Raw genomic sequence first — 27,565 nt, 5'->3', positions numbered from 1 at the left:
TATATATATATATATATGCTGGGGTTACAGTTATCTCCAGATATGTATGTATGTATGTATGTATGTATGTATGTATGTATGTATATACATGTATATATGTATAGATTGCAGCCAGAATATGTGTTTAGATATCAGAGGAAAACTTGCAAGACTTTGTTCATTTTTTCTCTCCTATTTGGGTCTTGGAGTTTGAACTCAGGTCTTTGGGCTTGGCAGCAAGTGTCTTTACCTGCTGAGCCATCACATCCGTCCAGGACATACATCTTAGTTGAAGGAGGTGAGTATAAATCATGCTACATTAGATGAGGAGCAACCCAAAGAAAGATCACAAATCTCTACAGAAAACATGAAATTACATTCAGGATTATATCAGGTTTGGTTTTCATTCCTTAACAACTTACCTTAACTGGGGTAAAATGGACAAATCATTTTAATCCAGTTTCCCTAAGTGTATATTAGTCTTGCCTGTTTGATCCTCATCCTAACACCACCAATATGGGCAATATGGAGAGAAAGCATGACTGCCTAGCATCGAACAGTGTGTTAGCATGCCTCTGGATGACATGTAGAAAGCATCTACATGTTTTCTTGACTTCTTACTTCTACTCTTTAGACAAATAAAAATTTCCAAATAATCCTTTACATACAGGAAAATAAGATATATTGAAACCTTCATTTTGCTTAATTAAAAATATTGTTTGTGTGTGTGTGTGTGCGTGTGTGTGTGTGTTATGTGTGTGTCTATGTGTGAGTGGATGAGTGGTGTATATATGGGTGCAGATGAATGTGATATGTGTGAGTGATATGTGTGTATGTGATGTATTCGTATAGGTACTCGATGGTATGGGGTTGAGAGTAAGGTGTCTTGCAGATATCAGTAGCGCTAACTGTCCAGATACTTGACTGGTCAATATTCACCCTTCCATGTCACTGTGAATTTGTGGATGTCTTCCTCTGTCATTTCCATGTTATTTCTTTGCAACAGGGCATTTTACTGACCTTTAAGCTTGCCCTTTCAGCTGTACTGGCTAGGAAGAGAGCTTAAGGATTCCTCTATCTCTGCCCTCATATGCTGGGGTTACAGTTATCTCCAGATATGCCTGTGTTTTTATATGTGTCCTGTGAGAATTTCAACTGAAGTTCTTCTGCCTGTTCAGTAAGTTTCCTCAACCATTCAACAGCTGGCCAGTCCTTGGAAGTCTATTTTTATAAATAAAACAGAGAATAATATTCTCCCTTAAGAAAAATTAGACTATTCTTGGTAAAATACAGCTGTAAACACTTTGGGATTTTTTTGTGCTTTAAAAAGTTTTTATTTAACTTTTTATTATCACTTAATTGATATTCAGATTGCATCTGAATTGTTATCTCATTACTTGTATCCTCCCATTCCACCATCCTTCCCTCTTTCACCCTATTCCCATCCCCTAGGTCTGTGACAGAAGGGACCTCCTCCTCCACCATATGGTCACAGCCTATCAAGTCTCATCCTGGTAGCCTGCTTATCTTTTCTCTGAGTACCACCAGGTCTTCCCACCAAGGGGAAGTGGCCAAATATGGGGCATGAGAGTTCATGTCAGAGTCAGTCCCTTCTTTACACACAACTGTGCAGAATATCCTATCCATTGGATAGATCTCAATAGGGGTTCAATGCTTATTGCATGTATTGCCCTTGGTTGGTGCAGTAGTTTGAGCAGACACCCCTGGGTCCAGATGTGCCCATCATGATGTTCTTCTTGTAGGTTTCTAGCACCTTCTGGATCCTTCTATTTCCCCATCTCCCATATTTCTCTTAACTAGAGTCTCAATAGGAAGTCCCCACATCTGTCCCAATCTCCTGGTAAGTGAAGACTTTCATGGAACATCCCTTTTGGGCTAGTGTCCAATTATAAGTGAGTATATACCATGTAGTCTTCCTGGGTCTGGGTTAACTCACCCACTTTCATGAGGTGTGAGATTTTTGTGGACAATCTCACTTGATAAGCGAGGATTACTAGTATTCCAAAATGGATGGTCATGGAAATTATGCTAAATAACAAGCCACAGGAGTGGTGACTGACATTATTCTAATAAATACACTAACGTAGCAGAAAAAAAGAAAATGTCAGTAGAAGGAGAATTGTGCATGAAACACACAGAACCATGAGTGCATAAAACAATGTTAGCAATGCTTTTTCAATCACGGCTGTATGTCATCTTCCTTAGCAGTCCCCTCTCCCAGCTGTGTTCCATGCTAGCCAAATACACAGAGTTCTGACAACAGTTGTTCTCCCTCTTGGTCTTTAATCTGCAGAGAAGCTCAGCTCAGTTAAGTATTGAAGACTTAAGCACTGAACAGGGGCTGGAATCAGATATTTAGAAACTCCAATCTTGTAAATTCAAAACTAAAAAAAATAGAGGAAAATGAATGTTTGAAAGGTTTGCTGATTTCTGGTTTGCCAACCATGACATCTATACTGCTCTTGGTGGAAAGATGGCTGATCAGATTCTTCATCTCAGTGAACATGAAACTAATGTTATTGCTGTAGTTTGAATGTCAAGTATCCCCTTAACCTCATCTGTCTGAACACTTGGTGCCCAGGTGGTGGTGATAATTGGAGGCCGTGGGTCACTGCGATGGGACTTTGAAGTTTGATAGTCTAGCCACACTTTCTGTTCCTTTTACCGTGTTTGTTTCATGTGTTGTCAAGTCTCCAAAAATTAATGGATGATTAATTTGATCCCCAACTAAACTAAAGTCTCCCTTCTTTAAATTTCTGATTTTTATGTTTTTTTTTTCTAACAGCACCAAGAAAATAACCAGTAGATGAAAGCAGAGTACGGATGGAAAAACTTCCAACTCTGCTCTTTGCTGTGGTAGGCGAGTAGAGACACAAAGCTGCTTAGTTTTAAGAAATCAACATTCAGTTAACTTAAGAAAGGATTAGTAGTTCATGTGAAAGGGTTTCTACACTAGACAAATGCTATTGAATCTGTGTGTTAAAATATAGTAGGATGGTAAGGGAACAGGATTAGTGTATGATTATGTTGGAGAGAGACATGTGGGAGAAGCTGGAGGATAAGGGAATGGAGTGAGAAAGGAGGAAACAAAGTAAGGAAGGTGAGAAGAAAGAGAATAAAAAGAAAAAAGAAACAAAAAGACAGACGGCTGTCTCTTTCGTATAATGGGACTCATAGCAGCGGAGAACATCATGAAATTAGCAAGCTTTCAGTCTTCAACTTTGACAGCCATCCATGATGGGAAAATGAGTAACTGAAAGGCTATGAAGAAGAATGGGATATGTGCTTCATACCAAGGCACAGTTTCTGACTCTATCAGTCTAGATGAGGCTGAGACGGTGTCTGTTCTGCGGTATAAGATCAAAAGATCACTGGTGACTTTTTGGCCTGAATCACATGCTTATGATTGCCCTTCAGACTTTGAACATCGTAACGATAGTGTGCTTCTAGAAGGCCCTCTGGCTGCACATACAATATCCAAAATTTCATTCTGTAATTTGCAGATATGTTCCACTACAATGAAAGCCCCTTGCATATTTCCAGAATAAATATCTGTCTTTGTGGATTCCCATCACTAGAAATGACCCATCTTTGCTTACCTTGATGAGACTCTTTATCTCTGGAATTCTGGGAGTTTGTCATCAGCTGAAGAAAATCTAATCTTTGCTGAAAAAAATTTTGGAAAGTGCAAAGTCAGCTGTGTTGTTAGAGAGAGTCACAAATTCAGACCTAGCCATACTTCTGAGAATACTATTTATTTAAGTCAGGAACTCTCAGTAAGGTGCCAGAGGTAGTGGTGACCACGTATGTCCACATACCAGCTTTGGGCAGCAGAATGCTCTCCTGAGGAAATGCCAGCTATGCATCCAGTACAGCTGGTCTTTGCTGCCCTTGACCCTCATCTCTGGGATCTGATCATACCTGGTGGGCTCCTTCCCTTCTCACGTGTGCCTATCCAGGAAGAAGTTCTGGACTTCACTCTGGATCTTCCTATCTTAATCCTGAGTGGTGTCCTTGTAGATGAAACTCATGACATTTGAGATCTTATCAGTAGTTTTGGGGTGAGCATCTTGAAATGTCCCTCTGAACTATAATGCTGTAATTCTCAGTGACATCTGGGGGTTACTCAGTCCTGTCTCCCTGGCCGACAGACTTCCTTACTCTGAAATTAAGGCCCTATACAATAAAGCCTGACTACCTGGATAAGCCCTGTGCCCACTTTAAGCCACAGAGGCCCAAATTTAATTTAGGTCAGCCAGGCGGGTTGGTACCTATGTGTGTTCCTAGCTTCTTAGGCAGGATAACTGAGAGTTAGAGGCAAGCCTGGACTACATAGTCGTAGAGAGTTTCAAAAAAATAAAAACAAAAAACAAAGCAGACTGAACAGCACCAGGTAACTTAAAATGGATTTCTTTTGGAAATTTTATAAAATAGTAGGTTTGGAAATGAAGTTATTCCTTTCCAAAGGTGAATTAAATTATCTGGGAAATAATGTTTAAACAGAATAATTTTCTTTTTAGGAAGGTATATGGTAACTTTTGTCCCACAATTTCTTAAAGATTTATTTTTTTCTTTATATGTTTTTAATGTGTGTCTGTGTACGGGAATGTGCATGTGTGAGTGCAGATGCCCATAAAGGTGAGAAAATGATGCTGAGTTCCATGAAGCTGTTACACTATTCTATGAGTCTCCAGTCCTACCTTGATATGTGTGCTGGAAACTATAATCTGATCTTCTGCAAGAACAGGTCAGTTTTTAACCATTGAGCTATTTCTGTAGCCCTCTCACCTAATTTTAAATATTCATGTGAAGGCATACTTTCAAAAAAAATGAAAATTGTCAGCTTGGTGCAGTGGTGCATGCATACTCAGTGTGTGTGTGTGTGTGTGTGTGTGTGTGTGTGTGTGTGTGTGTGTGTGTAGTGTGCATGTGCATGCGCATGCGCATCTCTGGAGTTCAAAGCCAGCCTGGTGTACAAAGAGAGTCCAGGACAGCCAAGGCTACACAGAGAAACCCTGTCTCAAAAGCAAACAAAAAATTTGTACATATCGATGAGTAAAGTTGGATTTTGATTCATGTATATAATATATACAGTTCTAATCAGATTAAACATATTTTCAGACACTTATTTTTTATTTATGGTTTAACTTTCACAGTCCATTACTCCAACAGCTTTTGGAAACTTTAAAAAGGCTCCAGTGCACATGGGAGCTCATATGCTTCCCACAACAGCTCATGTCACTTTGTCACTAGTAGGGAAATGAGTGAATCATATGGAAGTTCTAGGTTTTAACCTTTTGCTCATCCTTTCCTCCTGGGATGAACTAAGATCACAGACCTGAATCACTGATGAAATGAGCCGTTAATAATGGATGCACCGTTGTGATCTCTTGACCCAACATTAAAATCATAAACTCTGTTCTCTAAATACAATTCCAGAATAGGCTTGAGCTGTATACTCAGGGCAACTTAGACTACTATTCCAGGATGATGTGTTTGCCAGTCATGAATATGGTCCTGAGTTTTACCTTCAGTACTGAGAAAATGTAAACTTTCATTTTTTGAGGTATATCCAACAAGTTTTCCATAATCCCTCTAACTAATATATATCTTCAGAAATTGTATACACACAATACACACACACACACACACACACACACACACACACACACACACAACACACACACACACAGAGGGGGGTAATGAATTATTAATTTTCAGGCTAGAAATACCATAGTTAGCAAGGAATGAAGTCAGGATTCATTTTTATGGCATGCAAAGTTTTCATTTAAAAATGTTTATCTCATGGCATATTGATCATAATATGTGTCATTTAATTTTAAATGTTTTCTTCCTAGCTTATTTCATATCTCTATTCCAAAAATCTTCATTTTATTCAAAATATAATAACAATTACCTTTTCTTAACCTAGTCTAATTTTAAAATTTTTATGGAGCAAATAGACACACATTCACAGACAAACACACACACAAACACTCATATTAAACACACTTTATTAACAAATGAACATCCTCATGTTACCAGCTATTACCTTTTCATTTTTTTGCATGCGGCTCTCTTTCATTTGTTCTACAGACGTTCTAAAAAACCTTATAACGTCTCTTGGAAAGATGGTAATTTCAAGTGCATCAAATATAGGAGTAAGGAATGGAAAGAGTACTAGAGGGGAAAGAAAAGAGAAACCATAATGAAAATACAAAATTTACCTGAAATGATTACATTTATTCTACAACTCAGGACAATAATGGCACTTGCTGCACAGTTTCAGGGTTGAATTTATTTCTCACTTCTTACATGTTGGGTTAAGGTCTGTTTGGATAAATCAGGCTTTAGTCCAGTGCTGCAGTTAATCAATATGGCCATGAAAGAGCTCTCAGGGCTGGAGAGATGGCTCAGTGGGTAGGTGTTTGCCTTGAAAATGTGAGGATCTGTGTTCATTTCCCAGCAACCCATGTTAAAGCCAAGTGCAGTGTGTCAGCAATGGCAACATGAGAGGTGGAGACAATGAATTCCTGGAACCAGTTAGCCTTACCTATTTGGGGGAAGTTCTAAGCCAGTGAGCACCTGTCTCAAACAAGATGGAGGCAACCAGATAAATGACACTGAAGGCTTTTTTCTTCTTATCTATATATGCATAAGAGTGTGAGTGTACATGTACAGTTATAGACAGTCAGACATACAGGCAGATAAAGAAAGACAGACAGACAGAGGGACAGACAGACAGACACACAGAATGAATTTTCAGGTTGGAAATATCATATTCTGCATTCTTCACCCATCAGGAAATGAAGTCAGGATTCAACAATAGAAGAAAAGTTGGAAAACTGATATGTAAATTAACCCTCTCTATACTCCTCCATAACAAAACGGTCAAAGAATTGTGGGGGCAATTCCAAATTCTGTTGAAATGAAAAGAGAGAGAGAGAGAGACAAAATAAACAACTAGTAGGGGCTAGTGATATGACTCTGCAGGTAGAAATCATTTACTTTACAACCTCACTGAGTTTGGTTCCTGGAACTCCTGGTAGAAGGAGTGATCTGATTTCCAAGTCTTGTCCCCTCATCTTCTCAAAGTGCACTTCCACTTCCACAGATACACAAATAACAGCAATGTCAACAAAAATAATATTGCCACCAGTAAAGAAAACCCTCACAAGGATGGAGAGAAAGCAACATCTAGAAGAAAATTTATGGGTGTTGAAAGGAATAAACAAACACTCCCCCCAAAACAACTGATCTTAAATGAAAATAGTTTTTTTTAAAAAAAATTTGTTCTCTTTTTTTTTTTAGTCAGGGGTTCTCTCTATAGGCCTGACTACCCTAGACTTGTTTTGCAGATCAGGCTGGCCTTGAACTCATGGAGATCTGCCTACCTCTGCCTCCTCAAGTGCTGGAATTACAGGCATGTGCCAACACTCCCAGCTAAATGATAACACTTTATGGGAAGTGCCACTAAGAGAGAAGAGAAAATGTATTTCAGGCAGAGAAAGAGTAGACCAAAGTATAGCCTAATAAAATAAAATAAAAATATAGAAGAAATCAGTGAAAATGAAAGATTCTTCTTTAAAAAATGTCGTCAAAATTGGTAAAATGTTAGCTGGGATTGTTCTAGGAAAGAGTGATGACTCACATTACTAGCATGCACAGTGAATGTTTTAGGAGAGTAATGTTATTAAAAACACAAGGACATGTGAAGACACTCCATTTGTAATTGGAAGATTAGAACAATTGCTGTAATTACATAATTTTGCTAGGATGTAAAAATTCCTAAAAATACACAAACTATAGAAATTGACTAAAAATATTTGAATAGCATGTATAATAGACATGTGACATAACGAGAAAGAATTAGTGATAGGTTATCCACAAGAAAAGCCTTAGATCGTAAGATTTCAGCGGTGAATTCTAATAACGGTCCACAGAGAATACAATGCTACTTTCTTCTAAACACTTCTAAAGCACAGAGTTGAAACATCTCCAAATTCTTTATAGGTTTACAGTGCTTGAATCCCAAGACATCTCTCAGAAAGAGAAAACCTAATACTAGCATCACTTGTAGATATGTTTCACGATGCTCACCAAAATAATAACACACTCAACCAAGTGACTAGTTCAGCCACTAAAACAAAGGGCAGGCTGAAGAATCCTGTAAGATACACAAACTTTTGACGTTTCGGTTGTGGGCCTAAGCCATTAATGGCTGAGCCATCCCTACAGCCCTTCATGAACTTCGCAGAACATAACAACTAGGAAACTAAACACACAGAAGTAACAAATTATAAATTCTACTTACAGGAGATTAGACTCTAGACTACTGGTTGATTGTGCCTGAGGAAGGTAGGGAGTTGATAGCTAAATATACAGAGCTTCTGAATTGACAAAAAGAATCCATAGCTGACAACACTCATGACTATGAATATCTTATGTACACTGAAAACCACGGATCAGTCCATTTAAGTGGGACATATGCAATGTGTCTGATATAAAGTTCACGATATGTGTAATAATATGAATGTATATGTAAAAATAAAAATATCATTAGAAAAGAAACCATAAGAATGGTACTAGTGGGAGAGGGGGAGGGTAAGAAAGAGGAACAGAGGAATGAAATGACTAAAACTCATAAAACATAGGACACTGTTGAAAAATTAAATAGATGAAAGCATAAATTATACAATGTTAGTTCACATACTCACTGAGAGGAAGAATGGACCCAAGAATTTAAAATTGAAGAGCTTCTTCACTTTTTGTACAAAGGGATTTTGTGGGTTGTTGAGGGAATCAATGTTCACTCCAAATGATGTGCCTGTGATCACATCCATGCTGTAGGCCCCAAAGACGCTGAGTAGTGGGAGACATGGAATTAACATCTATAACTCCTCTTATAGGATCAAATGGGAGTAAATTCACAAGCCAAGCCAAGGCACACACTGCCAGAACCTCTGCTGTGGTGAAGCTAGGTCTCCATCATGCTTTCTGGTGAGAAATTCATCAGGTGTGAGTGTTAAAACTGTTCTTGTGCTGGCCTGTGATGGGGATACTGTTGAGGGTGAGTTTTAGTTGTCAACGGGACACAACATAGAATCATTTGGGGGAGAGATTCTCACTGAGCATTTGTTTGCATCCAGTCGGTATTTGGGCATGCATGCGAGGTATTTCCTTGACTGTGCTAGTAATGTGGAAAGAGCCCATCCACTTTGGGCAACACTTTTCGCTGGGTTTGGGTCCCTGACTGCATAAGAGTAGAAAAGGTGAACTGAGCACAAGTGTGTGTGTGTACTTATTTCTCTCTGTTCTTCACTGTGGGTGTGACTAGTGGCTTCAAGTTCCTGCCTTGACTTCCCTGTGATGTTTGACTGGAACCTGGAACTGTAAGATAGTAAGGACTCTTTAACTATATAACTTTTTCTTTACTCAGGATATTTTTGGGAGGGGTTTGAGATAAGTTGTCTTTGTGGGTAGCCTTGGCTGTCCTGGAACTCACTCTATAGAACAGGCTGTCCTCAAACTTCCAGAGATTAACTGGTTGCTGTCTCCTGAGTGCTGGGATTAAAGACATGTGCCAACACTGCCCAGCTATCCAGGGTATTTTCATTTATTTTTTTTTAATCACAGAAATAGATATGGGATTAGAATAGACATGAAGGGACACTGAGTCACAGAAAAAGAGAAACTTATAATTTGACACACTGCATCAGTGGGAGTGAAGTGTGGATGACGATGAATGTGGAAGCACCATGTCCCACCAGGACAAAGCAGAGTGTCTGTCTATGCCTAGGGGACTAAGAAAGAGAATATCATATCAGGTATTTGTTTATTGCTGGTATTTATGCCCAAAGCCTATTCATCTTCAATACAACACACAAGAATTGTTATTAATTTCCTGAGTCACACTCTATTCTCGAGGTACTGATAGATCTGCTAGTCCCCAGTCCTGGGGAGGTGAAATTGCCCCAAGGGCAGAAGTATTACTTCAAGTTGTGAAAATTAATAATATTCTTGGTAAAGCACAAATTTCTCTACTTGTGTGATCACATTTCTTCATCTTCCAGGAAGTCTGAGTGGTGCATCAGTGTTTCTTGAATGACTCAAAAGGCCTGGGTTTATTCTAGAAAATGACCTGATCACAAAGCCCACGGCCTTACAGGAACTCCCCCTCTTTAAAAACAAGCTAAAAGAGAAATAGTGGGATGGTTACACTTTCATTTATTGACTCTGGGTGTATCTTTCATCTATGTGCACCTACCCCTGTGGGGTGTGTGCGTATGCATGTATGTGTGTTTCTGTGGGCACACTTGTGCTGTGACATGCATGTAGAGGATAACTTGTGAGAGTCAATTCTTTTTTTCCTCCATGCAGGTCCTGAGGATTAAACACAGGCCTTCAGTCATGGTGGTAAACTTCTTTACCCATGGAGCCATATTGCTGATCCTGGAGAAGATTTACTGTCTTACTGATATTCTCCATAAGCATATGATAAGTTATAAATTGCTCTGACTTCTACATTTTAACACCTCTGGTGCACACACGATGTCATAATATGAGTGAAATGATTTCTTGGCTGTCTATTTTCCATCAAAGTCACACTAACAAATGTGCTTTAAATCATGATCCCTCTTTTTTTTTTTTAAAAAAATTGGACCAGAAATTGTTAATATATGGTTATCTTAAATGATTTCATTTCAGAGACTTGTGATTATCCACAGTAAGGGGAATTCAAAAGTCACAAATAAACATTCAATGTATTCAATGTATTCAAATGTATTCACCTATTTTAACCACTAGTTTTAGCCTCCTTCCCACAGGCATCTGTCACCCATCAAGTCACAAGTTTCAATGTGATTTCTATACTAAATTGGTAACTTATGAATGTAATGATTAAAAGACCCACAGAGACAAAGAAAGAAAGTCAAAGCTAAGGATGATGCACAAATTAGACTATTTAAAAATAATTCAAACAATTGTATTACAACATTATTGTTTTCCTGTTACAAGTCCCATAGAAATGGACACAGTATAATTGTGCTCACTCTTCCCCAAAATATGTATGTGGTTATTTATGTGTTTTCCATACTATATACTATAACAGCAATAGTAACAAAGATAAGGACCACTGTCGATAAATGTAACTGCAGTGGCATTACAACACCTAATAAAGTTAAAAGGAACTTTTCAATATCATTTTCAGGTTTCCCAAGTGGTCTCAAAAATGTCTTCTTATAGTAGCACCAGCTGTGAGACATATAATATGTGACCTCTTACAAGATGCACTCAAGGAAACAAAATTCACTTTTGTGGGTTTATACCAGAAATGAATAGCCTGTTAAGTGACAGTCTACAAAATAATTGGCCTTTCCTCTTACAAAAATGCATGATCCTTCTTTGTAAATGACTTATCTTGTTTTCTAGAATCTCCAACATAATTGGACAACTGATAGATTAATCACAGCTCCTATATAAAGAAGTGGCATCTTTTCACCTATCTCCACTTGTGGTGGTTTGGATAGGTATGGCCCTCATAGACTCATGTGTTTGAGTGCTTGCCCCGTAGGGAGTGGAACTATTAGATGGTGCGGCTTTGCTGGAATAGGTGTGGCCTTGTTGGAGGAAGTGTGCCATGTGGAAGTGGGCTTTGAGGTCTCATGTATTCTCAAACCATGCCCAGTGGGACAATACCCTTCTGCTACATGCTGATCAAAACGTAGAACTCTCAGCAACTCCTCCAGCACCACGTCTGCCTGGACTCTGCCATGCTTCTCACCACGATGATAATGGACTAAACTTCTGAAAGATTGAGCCATCTGCAGTGAATTGTTTTCCTTTATAAGAGTTGCCATGGTCATGATGTCTCTTCACAGCAATAAATCTCAAACTAAGAAATCTCCCTACTTTCTCTTGGGAAATATCTTTTTTTTTTCTGGCTTGGCCTATTATACTCATAGCACTGTTACAGGAAAGTCTTCCAGTTTTCTCTGGTCTCAGCCTCTGCGGGAGACTGAGTTGTAATCAGTTGAAACAACAACAGTAAACAACAACAACAACAACAACAACAACAACTCATTCCTGTCTGGTTCCTGAAGTGACTTAATGTGAACCTCAACTCCCTGGCAGACAATTGTGGTGTTTACTAACAACTGCTGTGATTTGAATATGAAATGCCCTCCACCAAGGCTCATGTGTTCAAACACTGGTTTCTGAGCCAATGGTACTATTTGTCAAGGGTAGATTGTTGCAGCTAGACCTTGAATCTTTATAGGCTGGGCCTCCTGTTTCTTGAGTATTAGATGCAGTGTTATCAGTTAGCCTCCTGGTCCTGCCACCATGCCATAATGGACATGTAGCCCCTGGAACTGTAAGCCAAAATAAATGTTTTCTTTTTCCAGTTGCTTTTGTTGGACTATTTTGTCACAGCAACAGGAAAGTAACTAATGCAAGAGCCCAACACCCAACAACTGTGGTGGTACTTACTCTTTCATGATGACGGGATCACCTTGTTCTGATCCACATCTCACATTTTTCACCAACAAATCTGCATACTGGTTAATGATGGGGAACATCTATACACAAAACAAAATATCATTCACAGTGAGATGAGGGGGCTCAATTCTCAGTGGACTAGCCTTCCCAGGGACAAAGCAAGAGGTCACATCAATACAAAAGGCCATTGTTAGGAGTGTCAATGCAGTGGGCACTGCTTTGGAAAGGGCTGTGATCTTCCACTCTACCTGTCCCTATAACTGTTCTCCATGTTTCCAATGAGAAACTTACTACTTCATTACCTCCTTGAGTTTTCCACTGGTGAAGGTTGGTGACAGCAATGTCCTTAATCTCTTCCATTCTTCATTTTCAGAAAAGGCAATAGCTTTTTTCAAAATCCCTACTGGACCAAAAACCTAGAATCCAAACCAAAAGAAATATTGCCATATATAAGTTTTGAGAACTCAACAGTTGTTTTAAAAAGGTATCATTTATTTATGATGCTCTTGTTAGTTAATCTAACCTTTTCAATGCATATTTGTCTCAAATACCTAACTTCATCCTTTCAGTCTGTGTCATGCAGAAAGGAACTGATGACAACTGGTGGTCTTGTAAAGACAGGCCAGTTGTGTATTTACATATATTCATAGGATGAGCTTTTTGATAAGGGATGATAAAAGTGACTGGGGAAAACCTAACAATACCTGAAAAATATAGGCATTTTTTGGAATAATTAATGCAATTCTACATAAAGTATTTTTATTACTATTTTTCTTTAGGTATAGTTGATTAGCACCTTGAATCTTATGCCCATTTAAAAAAACACATGTTTTGTACAAAAATGGGTATTTTGTGGCACTATGTAATTAAAAATGACAACATCTTGTTTCTGATGTCTATACATAAAGATTTACCTGTGATATCAAAATTGAATTCAAAGTAATAAATTTAAAGAAATAATTGTTTTTAGTGTTTTTCCTTGGGTATGCAAATGTGTGTCCATGTGTGCATGTGTAGAGGCAAGAGGAGGACACAAGGTATCCTGTTTTGTCACTCCGCATTATTCCTCTGAGATAGTCTCTCATTGAACCTGAAGGTCCCTGTTTCATCTAGCCTGGCTGGCTGGCTACAGAGCTCCTGAAATACATCTTTCTTTCCCCAGTGCTGGAGTTATTGCACCTGTGGCCATGCCTAACTATTTTATGTGAGTGATAATACCTTTGTAAGATACTAAAAAAATAAACAAAGATTTGGGTGCATTTCTAAAGTAAGACAACATACTATTACCTTTACAATCTTTCCACAGAAATGAATTATTACAAGCACTGGGTGCTTGTCCAGAGGAACAGGTTTTTATTCCCAGAACTTTAATGGTAACTTATAATCATACATAACTCCATTTTCAGGGGTTTTGATGATCATATCTGGCTCCATAGGGATGTAGTATGCACATACTACAAGACATACATGCAGGCAAAACTCCCATACATATAAAATAAAACAATAAATATAAATAAAGAAGATGAAACACTTTAGGTATGAATCTAACAAAAATGTAGAGTATGCTGGAAGGTATGAAATATTGATGAAAGTAATCAAAATAGTTGAAGGAACAGAGAGGCATATCATATTTTTATATGAGAAGATTCTGCTAAGGAGATGGCTCATCAGGTAAGAGTCCTTTCCCCCCTCAATCATGAAGACCTGTGTGAATCCTCAACACACATATTAGAAAAAGCTGGGCATGGCTACAGGTGCCATAACTGCAATGTTCAGAACAAACATGCAGATTTCAAGAGCTCACTAGCAATCTAGCCAAGATGAAACAGCGTTCTTTGGGTTCAGTGAGAGACTGTGTCTCAGGGGAGTAAGGGAGAGTGGCAAAGACACCCAAATCCCTTCTCTTGCCTCAGCACATGCACGCATGGACACAGCTATTTAGGCAACACACATACAATTTAAGTGCTAAGAACTGTGATTTTCTCCAAATGTATAAAAAAACTAACTCAATTCTGATAGCATAGGTAGGTGGGTTTTTATGTGTAGACATTAAGAATCTCATTCTGAATTTGGAAGAAAAGACAATGAAAGAAGACTTTAAGTGAAAGAGATACATAGAAAGGATTCTGAGAATGATGAGGAACAAGTTATTCCATCTCATGTGGAGTCACAATGCATTTACAATAATTAAAAGGCTGTGCTCTTGTAGGAGGGATAGACACAGAGATTCCATGGCATGTAACCGTGTATGAGTGATCCAGCCACAGACACAGCCCCAAATGACTTTCATTTGTTCTTGGATCCTCAATGCAATCATTAAATCACTGGTTTGATGAATTGACTCTTTTTTATGTTTTTAAAATATTTTATTAATTTATTCATATTACATCTCAATTGTTAGCCCATTCCCTTGTATCCTCCAATTCCTCCCTCCCTCCTGCTTCCCCCCTACTCCTCTCCTCTATGTCTGTGACTGAAGGAGACCTCCTCCCCCTGTATATGCTCATAGGGTATCGAGTCTCTTCTTGGTGACCTGTTATCCTTCCTCTGAGTGCCACCAGGCCTCCCCATCAAGGGGACATGGTAAAAAATGGGGCACCAAAGTTTGTATGAAAGTCAGACCTCCATCTTCACTCAGTGATGGAGAATGTTCTGTCCATCGGCTAGGTCTGGGTAGGGGTTTGAAGTTTATTGCCTATATTTTCCTTGGCTGGTGCCATAGTTTGAGCAGGACCCCAGGACCCAGATCTGCCCATCATAATGTTCGTCTTGTAGTTTTCCAGGACCCTCTGGATCCTTCTATTTCCCCATTCTCCCATGCTTCTCTCACCTAAAGTCCCAATAGGATGTCCTCCCCTCCGACCCACTTCCCTGGTAAGTAAAATCTTTCATGGAGACATGCCCCTTGGGCTAGTGTCTCGATATAAGTGATTATATACCATTTGTATCTTTTTGCTTCTGGGTGAACTCACTCATTATGATAATTTCTAGTTCAATCCATTTGTCCACAAATATGGGGAGTTCCTTGTTTTTAATAGCTGAATAGTATTCCATAGTGTAAATGTACCATAGTTTCTTTATCTACTCTTCTACTGAGGGACACATAGGCTGTTTCCATGTTCTGGTTATTATGAATAAAGCACCTATGAACATAGTTGAGCATATGCCCCTATTGTGTGGTAGAGCATTTTCTGGGTATAGTCCAAGGAGTCGAATACCTGGGTCTTGAAGAGTCCCTATTCCCATTTTTTTCTGAGAAAGTGCCAGATAGATTTCAAAAGTGGTTGTACTAGTTTGTATTTCCACCAACAATGAAGGAATGTTCCTCTCTCTCCACATCCTCGCCAGCATGTGGTGTCACTTGAGTTTTTGACCTTAGCCATTCTGATGGGTATGAGATAGAATCTCAGTGTTGTTTTGATTTGCATTTCTCTGATGACTAATGAGGCTCAGCATTTCTTTAAGTGTTTCTCAGCCATTCGATATTCCCCTGTTGAGAATTCTCTGTTTAGATCTGAGCCCCATTTCTCAATTGGGTTATTTGGGTTGGTGGTGTTTAATTTCTTGAGTTCTTTATATATTTTGGATATTAGACCTTTATCAATGAAGGGTTGGTGAAGAAATTTTCCCAGTCTGAACCACCCAGAGGATCTAGGAAGTTCTTACAGGGAACTACTCAGAGAACTAGGAAGTACTACAGGGAGCAATTTAGGCTATTGCATTCTTGCCCAGGGGCTAGGGTGAGTGAGATTAGAATAGATCCTATTGACCTTGCTCTATATATGTTCCTGCTAGTCGGCATTAAAGTGAATCTTGACCAGAAAAAAAAAAGAAATTTTTCCAGTCTGTAGGCTGTCACTTTGTTCTGTTGACAGTGTCTCCTGCCTTACAGAAGCTTCTCAGCCTCATGAGGTCCCATTTATTAATTGTTGACCTTAAGGCCTGGGCTGTTGGTGTTCTGTTCAGAAAGTTGTCTCCAGTGCCAATGTGTTCCAGGCTCTTCCTCACTTTTTCCTCTAACTGCTTTAATGTCTCTGGTTTTATGTTGAGGTTTTTAATCCACTTGGACTTGAGTTTTGTGCATGGTGACAAATAGGGGTCTAATTGCATTTTTCTACATGTAGACATCCAGTTAGACCAGCACCATTTGTTGAAGATGCTATCGTTTTCCCATTAAATAAATTTAGCTTCTTTGTCAAAAATCAAATGACCAAATGTGTGTGGATTCATCTCTGGGTCTTTGGTTCGATTCCATTGATCTAACCAGCCTATTGCTGTGCCAGTACCATGCTGTTTTAATTACTGTTGCTTTATAGTACAGCTTGATGTCTTCTTGGCTGACTTTACCTTTGATGAGTACGAAATGTCCTTCCTCATCCCTTTTGATTAATTTTGGTTGAAAGTCTATTTTATTAGATATTAGAGTGGCTACCCCAGCTTGTTTCCTTGTGACCATTTGCTTGAAATATTTTTCCCCAACCTTTTACTCTGAGGCAATGTCTGTCCTTGTGGTTGAGATGTGTTTCTTGAATGCAGAAGAATGTTGGGTTGTGTTTATGCATCCACTCTGTTAGTCTGTGTCTTTTTATTGGAGAGTTGAGACCATTGACATTGAGAGATATTAATGACCAGTGATTGGTAAGTTCCTTCATTTTTGCTGTTTGTTGCAGTCGTGATTTTGTGATGTTGTGATTTTGCGATGGTGTAGTTACCTATTTCCTTTGTAGTTTTGATTGTAATGTGACCCTTTGGGGTGGAGCTTTTTTTCTAGTACCTTCTGTAAAGCTGGATTTGTGGCTAGTTACTGTTTGAATTTGTTTTTGTCATGGAATATCTTGTTTTCTCTGTCAACAGTTATTGACAGTTTCACCAGATATAGTAATTTTGCCTGGCATCTGTGTTCTCTTAGGGTTTGCAAGACCTCTGTCCAGGCCTTTCTGGCTTCTATGGTTTCTGCTGAGAATTTGGGAGTAATTCTGATAGGTTTGCCATTGTATGTTACTCGACCTTTTTCTCTTGCCACTTCTAATATTTTTCCTTGTTCTGTATATTTTGTGTTTTTATTATTATGTGGCAAGAAGATTTTCTTTTCTGGTCTATTCTATTTGGTGCTCTGTAGGCCTCTTGTATGCTCATATACATCTCCTTCAAATTGGGGAAATTTTCTTCTATGATTCTGTTAAAGATATTTTCTCGGCTGGGGAGTCAGTTGTCCTCTCTTTCCTCAATATCTATTATTTTCAAGTTTCATCTTTTCATGGTCTCCTTGATTTCTTGGATGTTCTGTGTCAACAACTTTTAAGATTTAGCATTTTCTTTGATGGTTGTTTCAAATTCTATGATTTTATCTTCAAGTCCTGATACTTGTTCCTCCATTTCTTGCATTTTGTTAGCTAAGGTCATCTCTGAGATGTTTGCTTTCTTCTCTGATGCCTCTCAATCACGTTTTTCTTCTGTGTGTTCCTTTGTCATAGCTTCTATTTTTATCTTCAGGTCTTGAACCGTTTTAATGATTTCCTTCATCTGGTTATTTGTATTTTTCTGAAATTCTTCTAGTGCTTCTTTATATGACTTTTAAATCTTCAGCCCTCTTTTTTGCCTCCTCCTGCAGTTGTTTACAGATTTTATTCGTTTCTTCCATTATCATCTTCCTTACTAAAGACTTGAGATCATTTTCTTGTATTTCGATTGTTTTTGGGTTCTCCAGGTTGTTTTCATTGGGATTGATGGGATCTGGAGATGCCAAACTGTTTTGGTTTTTGTTGGCATTCTTTCACTGTCCTCTTGTCATTTTGGTGTCTCTGATGTTGGGAGGTAGCTTCTAGTGACCTTCACTGGTTGAGAGGGGATAGTTGATGCCTGATTATAGTTTGGGTGCCCTTGCCTGTGGGGATCCAGGAGTATTTCCCTGGAACAGGTACATGATCCAGTTTTCACTCCTGGAGATTTTTCTCTACACCTTAGGCTCCAGACTGAGTCAGCCAAAGTAGGGTTCTGTTTGGACCCTTTCACCTTAGTGCTGTAATTCAGATCAGCAGTTTTGGGACCTAGAACTAGGTCAGCACACAAGCATTCTTGTTGGGTAGGTTGGTCCCAGCTGCCTGTTCTTCCTGTCACTTTGTAGCCAAGACCCCAGCTGGATCAGATCTTCTGGGCTGTAGCTGTCTTTCAGCTCTGCTTCTATACCCTGCAGAAGTGCCCAGTCTCTCCCAAGAACATGGGAGATCTTGGTGGGCCTGTGGGAGCTGAACCAGCTAGGTTCTGTCTGTTGGAGAGTGCTGGATCAGTACACAGCAGGCCAGAGACAATACGGTTTCAGGCCGCAGGCGGGATCCAAGGTGCCTGCACTTTCTGTGACCCTTTAAGCCAGGACACTCAGAGATCCCTCTAGGTCAGCAATTAGACACTGCAGGCATGACCCATGTCTCCAGACAGCGTGGGAGATCCTGCTGGGCCTGTGGGAGCAGTCCAAGCTGGTTTCTAACTGCCCCTGTTTGCAGGTTCAGTCCATTGTGTCCGGCTTTAGATTGGGCCCAGGATGGTCTGCGAGCCGCATGCCCACTCTAGCTGTTTTTGGTGGGCCCCGCCTCCTGTTTCCACTCAGCTTGGGTGGGCGACCTCCGCAGTTTGGCATGGGGTGGGTGAATGAATCCAAGAATAGTTTCACCTTATTCCCTGAGACTCCTCAGGGCAGGGGCTCCAGAATACCACCTCCCCACATAGCGAGTTTGTGTTTTACATGCCAGCTGCAGCTCGCATGTGGATTCTGTTAGAGAGTCTGGGGAGTGGGTTTAAACCTCTGAGCTGTTGCTTGTCCCGGGACTAGGCCCACTGGTGATCTGCGGATTTTCAGACCCCACTCACCACACTCTTTGGCTCCATTCAAGTCCCTGGTCTCCTCGTGGTAGATCAGATATGGTGCACACAGGTCGATGTCATCTTGGAACTCTAAATTGACTCTTTGTGTTATAATCTGATATGCTCCCACACTAGAATATTTTTTGCCACTGGTTTATGTGTATTTCTGTGCATGTGTGTACCTTTTCATGTGTGAGTGCAGGTGTATGTGTGCCATGACAAATATAGTGATCGGAGGACAATCTTTGGATGTTGTTCTTCACTTTTTCACCTTGTTTGAGACAGAATCCTTTGCTTCCTAGTACTTAAGCCAGGGCAGCTGCCTTGCAAACTTTTGGAAATAGTGTCCTTAGTTCCGTTTCCTCACAGGTGTATCCTGGGAGTACAGACTTGTGTGCTGTGTCCAGCTTCTATCTAGGTTCTGTGGAGCTGACACAGGCTGTGTTCTAGGTGCTTTCATACATCAAGCCACCTTCCCAGACTCCAGGTATCCCCCCACAGGTACAAAAGCAACTTAATTATGTCACAAAAACTGGAAAGATGGAAGATAAAAAGAGGAAAAAGAATCTTGCCTTAAATCAGATGCTTCATATAAGATGTAGCACAAAATAGATCAGAGACTTAGATATAAAACTTCAAACTGTATGTGAGTTCAAGGCCAGCCTGGTCTACAAAGCAAGTCCAGGACAGCCAGAGCTATACAAAGACACCTTATCTTAAAAAAACAATGACAAAAATCCCATAAAACAAAACTGTATAGTCTTTAGTAAAGAAAAATATGTAACCAAATGATGAGGTTTATGAGATAAATTTTCAGACATGTTACCAAAGAATACTCCACAAAAGGAAAAATAGGTGTATTTGCTTCCTTCAAATAAGAGATATTTCCTTTCTTATAGAAAGTCTCCTGTTAAACAATAAATGCTAGTGAAAATATATGGGAAATGAATTATTGTATTATGCTGCTAGTGGGAATGTCACTTTGTTCAGCTACCATATGAACCAGTGTATAGGATTCTTTAAAGCCTGAACATATGAAAAGGAATTGAACTCAACATACCACAGAGATACCTGTGCACCCATGTTTTTTGGGGGGATTCTATTCATAATAGTCATGCTGTAGAATCAGCTTAGGTATTGGTTTTGTTTGCTTTCTGTCGCTGTACTAAACTCCATGACTAGAAGCAACTTGTAGAAGAAAGGGTTTGTTTTAGTTTACAGCTTGTACTTCATCACTGAGGGAAGCCAAGAGCTTGAGGCAGAAATCAACAGAGGCATGCTGCTCACTGGCTTGCTCCCAGGCTCATGTTAGGCTACCTTTCTTATACAGTCTGCCTGGGGATGGTACCACCTATAGTGTGCTGGGCCTTCCTCCATCATTTAACCATCAGGAGAATGCCTCACAGACATGCTCATAGCCTTATCTGACAGAAAATCCTTCAACTTGCGTTCACTTTTCTAGGGTATGTCAAGTGGACACCCAAGATTAGTCATTGCAGTCCATTAGTCCATTAATAGGTGAATAGATAAAGAAATCTCTCTCTCTCTCTCTCTCTCTCTCTCTCTCTCTCTCTCTCTCACACACACACACACACACACACACACAGAGAGAGAGAGAGAGAGAGAGAGAGAGAGAGAGAGAGAGAGAGAGAGAAATCATACACACCAAAACACATACCTAATGCATAAACACATGAATAAATGTTGATATGATTTAAAGAACAGATGCCTACCCGACGGTTTGTGAAAGTAGAGTAACATTCCTTCACCAGCACTGTTTTGATTATGTCTGGATCCATGGTAGCCAAAATAGGTTGTCGGCCCTCATAAAACCTGCATTGGGAAAGCAGAGAGGAGTCATCCAACCAGCTAGATTTTATAGCTGGAGGCATGCCCTGGAACCCACGTATTGATTCAGATCTTACAAGACCCATAATCCAAACTGTGATACACACAAAGATGCGAGCTTCTAGTTGAAGACATGAATTCTGACCTCATGTCCCAGGAGTCTCATGAGCAGAAGTAAAATGTAGCGCATGCAGGAAGGAGCAATCATGAAATAGTTCCACAAAGAGATCACACTTAGGAATAAATGGGAACGTTTGTTAAATCTGGGTGGTGCATACATGAATATTGAATTGAATAGCCAAACATTGGTCAGAAGGTCAGGTGAGCCATCCCTGGGCCATCAAGTCTAAGAGAAATGTCAAAATGTGTAACTCTCTCAGACTAATGCAATCTGTGAACCGTAATACCTGGAGACATATGGGACCTGTGGTAGGAAAAACTCTAAAATACTTATAATCATGCATTCACCTCAAGAGGCTATGGTCTACGGTTGTCTTCCAGGCACTGAGAAATGTTATCTTTTCAAGTAAACTAGTGGAAGCTTCCAGAATACTTACCCCCACATTTTACCATATTTTTTATGACATTGTCTGTCAAACTCCCAAAATCCCTGGGAAAAAAAAAGAAAATGAAAAATCAGTATTATTATTTTTATATTTTTATATGTATTTATTTGTGTGTGTGTATGTTTGCATGAGAGAGAGAGAGAGAGAGAGAGACAGACAGACAGACAGACAGACAGACAGACAGACAGAGAATAGGTAGAACAGAGGACCACTTCTGGTCGTCAATTATCTCCTCCCACCATGTAGGTTCTAAGGATCCAATTCAGGTGCTCAGGATTGGTGGCAGACACATTTACCAGCTGAGCCATCTTTCTGCCCTGGACTACTATTTTAAGTAGATTGCCCTTATCTAATTGGGGTACAAATGATTTGAATTTTACTAAGTCAATATTACTATCTATCACTGGCAATAAGGCGTATGCTCTTATTCTTATGTGTATGAGTAGGAAGGAGAGAGAATACAGGAGATATTTGAAATGAGAACCTTTAAATTGTTAAGTTTCCCCCCAACATTGTACATGCATGGCCACTTACTCTTGTCTATGAATAATAGGGAGTGTGTGGCTCTCTAAAATATATTTGTTTCCCCATATGTCATCCCTAAATGCTCAAGGACTGGGAGTTATTCCTTTCATAGGCACAAGAGAAAACAGAAGCTAAGTGAACATGAGGAAAGATTCCATAAACAGGCACCATTGTGTATCTCCATATTTAAAGTACCTTTTATTTACCTCAAAAGCTCTCCCTAGAACACCAGAGGAAGTAGAAGGTGGAACAAACTTAGGACTTCTTTGCCTCCATTAATTAATTTATTTATTTAATCATTTTACAGCTTGATCGCAGACCCCTCCATTCTCTTCTCCTAGCCTCACCCTCACACCCCTCATCCCCTACCTCCCATTACTTGTCCTAGGAGAAGGGCACCAACCCATCCTGGTGCACCAAGTCTCAGAAGGATTAGTTGCTTCTGCTCTCACTGAGGCCAGACAAGGCATCCCAGATAGGGGACATGGATTGAAAGGCAGGCAACAGAGTCAGAGACAGTCTCCACTCCAATTGGTAGGGAACCCACATGAAGACCAAGTTGCACCTCTGCTACAGATGTGTAGGGGGCCTGGGTTCAGTCCATGAGTGCTCTTTGGTTTGTGGTTCAGTCTCTGTGACCCCCCATGGGCCTAGGTTAGTTTCCTTTGTAGCTCTTCTCATGGTGTTCAGGACCTCTTTCAATCTAGAGAGTGGGCTAGTCTCAGGCACACTGCTGAGTGAGAAAATAAGTAAACAAAGAATGAGAGAGAACTTGCTTCTCAGGGTGTCTACTGAACACAGAAAGATAGAGAGATGCTCCCAACTACAGGAACGTTACAGTTTATGGTGCTTTAAAAGAAAATGGCCTCCTAGGCCTATAGGGAGCTGCACTATTAGGAGGCATGGCCTTGTTGTAGGGTGTGATCACTGAGGGTGAGCTTTGAGGTCTCAGATACTCAAGCCACACCCAGTGTGACAGTCACTTCCTGCTGCCTGCAGATCCAAATGTAGAAGTTTTAACTGCCTCTCCAGCACTGAGTCTGCCTGGATGATAGTGCACTAAGCCTCTGAACTGGAAGCCAGACCCAACTAAATTTTTTCCTTTGTAAGAGTTGCCAAAGTAATAAAAAAGACAAAAATAGATTTTCTAATATGGCAGCATGGAATTCTCACTATATCTGATCTATAGGACAGAGACTAGGGACCCAACTTGGAGCAACAGACCTCAAGACCTGGAGAACCCTAGGTGAGAGGAGTCTGCACAGTGGAGACCACAGGCAGGTCTGGCCTCAGGTCATCCAATGACCTATGGATGGTGGGTGCCCAGTCCTCAGAGTCTGGACCCAAACCCACTTGAGAGCTGCAAACATGTTCTATAGCATGAACTTGTTATATGGTACTGAACACTTAACAGTGAAGAACTGGAACTCCTGGCCTTGAGAAATCTCAGAAAAATGGATGGATATATCCTCAGATCCCCCTCCCACCTGCCCTGTTACAGTCCACAGAAAGCCTTAGGTGCCACATGGCAGACCAGGAGGTTGTGGACACGTTATCCAGCCAAAGCTGTGCAGTCTGAACTAGACTGGGCAGAAACCTAGTTACCTGCTCCAGCAGACTGTTCCCATACAATTGGACAGAACTGACCTAGCCTAGCCATTCTCCAAAGCACAGCAGGGCCTCCCAAACTCTCAGGAAAGGCTGGAAAGGCCCAAAGGGACAAGGCAGAAAACAAACCAGCCATCCCATCCTAATGGGAGTTCCTGCATGACTAGGTGGGATTGAGCCACCACAGCTGGTGCCTTCTGAACTGGACTGGGTAGAAACCTAGCTACCTGCTCCAGCTGACTGTTCCTGAACAATTAGGCAGAACTGACCTGGTTTAGCCAGTCTTCACAGCCCAGCAGGGCCTTCCATGCCCTTGGGAGAGGCTGAACCAGTCTGAAGGGATAGGACAGAAGTCTAGTCAACCAACAACAATCAGAAGGTAGTATCTGTTCTCTCCCTGGCAGGTGGAACATAGGCCCCACTACCTGGATGGATCAGGCAGAATCCTAAACAACTGCTAGAAGCCAGCAGGGTTTCAGGCACTCTTGGGTGATCTGAGCCTAGGACCAAAAGCACTAGTGCTGGAAGGCAGAGTATTCAAAGCCCAGCCAAAGACAGGATAACTGGCTCTACCTGCACCAACTAGAACTGCTCCTGGGGCTGCAGAACAGCAGCACCCACCTCTGCTGACCCAGTGGGGAGCCCAGGGTACGGAGCAAAGTCTGCTGGAGGTAAAACCAGGTCACTTGCCTGTTCCAGGGAAATGTTCTCTGATTTCCACAGGCAAAGGCCTTTGACCTGTAGTCACTCACCAACAAACAGCTCTCAACGACTATTGAAGGACACCGGAAGCTACCTCCCAACATCAGAGACAGCAAGATGAGTAAAGGTCAGAGTAAAAACAAACAACAAAAACCAAACAATATGGCATCTCCAGATCCCAGTTACCACAAAGAAACCAACCCTGAGAAATCAAACACAATTAAAACACAAGAAAATGACTCAAATTCTTAGTAATGAAAATGATAATGGAGGAAATGAATAAAAACCACAAATAAATGCTGGGAAGGTGCATCAAAACACATTGAAGACATTAAAGACACCTATATAGGGGCACTGGAAGAAGTTCAGGAAAATACTAACAATCAAATGAAGGAAATCAACAAAACAATTCAAGATGTGAAGATGAAAATGGAAACAATGATAAAAGCACAGACAGAAAAAAGACAGGAATGAGAGAACATAGAGAAGAAAGCAAGCAATACAGAGATGACCTTCTCTAACAGAATTCAAAAGATGGAGGAATGAATCTCAGGACTAGAAGATACAATCGTAGAACTTGAAGCAACCATCAAAGAAAATGCTAAATCTGAAAAATTCCTGACACAAAAGTCTAATAAATCAAGGACACCATGAAAAGATGAAATCTAATAATAATGGCCATTGAGGAAAGAGAAGATGCCTGACTCCATGGCCCAGAAAATATTTTCAACAAAATCATAAAAGAAAATTTCCCCAACTTAAAGGAGATGCACATGAATATACAAGAGGCCTACAGAACACTAACTAGAATAGACCAGAAAAGAAAATCTTCCTGCCACATAATAATCAGCACATAAAATATACTGAACAAAGAAAATTGTTAAAATTAGCAAGGGAAAATGGTCAACTAACATATAATGGCAAACCTATCAGAATTACACTCGGCTTCTCAGCAGAGACCATAAAAGCCAGAAGGGCCTGGGCAGATGCCCTGCAAAGCCTAAGAGACCATAGATGCCAGTCCACACTACTGTAACCATTGATGGACAAAACAGGAAATTCCATGACAAAAACAAATTCAAAAAGCAAATACCCACAAATCAGGCCATACAGAATATACTAGAAGAAAAAACTCCAACCTAAAGTGACAAACTACAACCAAAATAACACAGGGAATAGATAAGTTCATTGTAGGAAAACATAAACATACAAACACTCTACTGCAACCAATATCAAAATCAAGGGACTTAACAGTCACTGGTCATTAATATCTCTCAATATCAATGGTCTTAATTCTCCAATAAAAAGGTACAGACTAACTGAATGGATGCATAATCAAGACCCAACATTCTTCTGTATTCAAGAAACATATCTCAACCACAAGGATAGACATTACCTCAGGGTAAAAGGCTGGAAACGTTATTCCAAGCAAATGGACATAAGAAGCAAGCTGGTGTAGCCATTTTAATATCTAATAAAACAGACTTCCAGCTAAAATTAATCAAAAGAGATGAGGAAGGATGCTTCATACTGATCAAAGCTAAAATCAACCAAGATGACGTCACATTTCTGAACATCTACACTTCAACAAAAGAGCAGCCACATTTTTAAAAGAACTATTAACAAAGCTTAAACCACATTAATTCTACACACTAATAGTGGGAGATGTCAATACCCCACTTTCACTGAAGGATAGATCATTGAAACAGAAACTAAACCAATACAAAATGACACTAACCAGTGTCATGAATCAAATGGACTAGGATCAAAAGGATCTAACAGATATCTACAGAACTTTGCACTCAACCCCAAAAGAGTATACCTTCTTCTCAGCACCTCATGGAACATTCTCCAAAATTGATCATATAGTAGGTCACAAAGCAAGCCTCAAAGATATAAGAAGATTGAAATAATGCCTTGTATCCTATCAGATCACCATGGACTAAAGCTGGACTTCAACAAAAACAGAAATAACAAAAAGGCTGCACACACATGGAGACTAAACAAATCTCTACTTAATTACACCTGGGTCAGGGAAGAAATAAAGAAACAAATTAAGGACTTCCTGAAATTCAATGAAAATGAAGGAACAACATATCCAAATTTGTGGAACACATTGAAAGTGGTGCTAAGAGGAAAATTCATAGCACTAAGTGCCTTCATAAAAAAATTGGAAGCATTGCAAACATGCAACTTAACAGTACATCTGGAATTCCAAGTGAAAAAAGCAGAAACACCCAAGAAGAGTAGAGGTCTGGAAATAATCAAACTCAGGGCTGAAATCAATAAATTAGTAACAAAGAGAACAATCTAAGGAATCAACAAAACCAGAAGCTGGTTCTTTGAAAAAATAAAAAAGACAGACAAACTGTTAGCCAAACTAATGAAAAGGCAGAGAGACACTCTCCAAATTAAAAAAAATCAGAAATGAAAAGGGAAACATAACAACAGACACTGAAGAACTACAAAGAATCATAAGATCCTACTTCAAAGGCATATATGCCACAAAATTTGAAAATTTAAGGGAAAAGGACAATTTTCTTGCCAAAATTGAATCAAGATCAGATAAACTAATTAAATAGTCCTATTTCTCCTACAGAAATAGAAGTGGTTATTAATACTCTCCCAACCAAAAAAAATCCCAGGGCCACATGGTTTCAGGGCAGAATTCTACCAGGTTTTCAAAGAAGAGCTAATACCAGTACTCTTCAAGCTACTCCAACAGATAGAAACAAATGGAGCATTACCACACTCATTCTATGAGGCCACATTCACTTTGATACCTAAACCTCACAAAGACCAAGCCAGAGAGAGAAAGAGAAAGAGAGAGAGAGAGAGAGAGAGAGAGAGAGAGAGAGAGAGAGAGAGAGAGAGAATTTAAGACCTATTTCTCTTATGTACACTGATGCAAAAACTTAATAAAAATACATACAAAGCGAATACAAGAACACATCAAAGAT

General features: G+C 39.9%; 1 protein-coding gene across 2 annotated transcripts in view; it reads right to left on the bottom strand.

The window, feature by feature from the left end:
- LOC311586487 (cytochrome P450 3A9-like) overlaps positions 1-27,565 on the bottom strand; it is a 44,964-nt gene that overhangs the window by 4,883 nt on the left and 12,516 nt on the right. Inside the window, exons 3-9 of one of the 2 annotated variants that reach the window (XM_084762542.1) lie at positions 21,762-21,814; positions 21,090-21,189; positions 12,801-12,914; positions 12,490-12,578; positions 8,714-8,862; positions 6,053-6,180; positions 3,600-3,666 (exon numbers count right to left, since the gene is read on the bottom strand). In XM_084762542.1, coding sequence (XP_084618668.1) covers positions 3,600-3,666; positions 6,053-6,180; positions 8,714-8,862; positions 12,490-12,578; positions 12,801-12,914; positions 21,090-21,189; positions 21,762-21,814 — 700 coding nt within the window. The remainder of the gene's footprint in view (positions 1-3,599; positions 3,667-6,052; positions 6,181-8,713; positions 8,863-12,489; positions 12,579-12,800; positions 12,915-21,089; positions 21,190-21,761; positions 21,815-27,565) is intronic. The other variant, XM_084762543.1, reaches the window with a different exon arrangement.

The sequence above is a fragment of the Acomys minous genome, assembly GCF_964271855.1.
Source record: "Acomys minous genome assembly, chromosome: 16".
Classification (NCBI taxonomy): Eukaryota; Metazoa; Chordata; class Mammalia; order Rodentia; family Muridae; genus Acomys; species Acomys minous.
The sequence above is the reverse complement of the archived record's forward strand: the minus strand, read 5'-3'. Positions and strand labels throughout refer to the sequence as shown.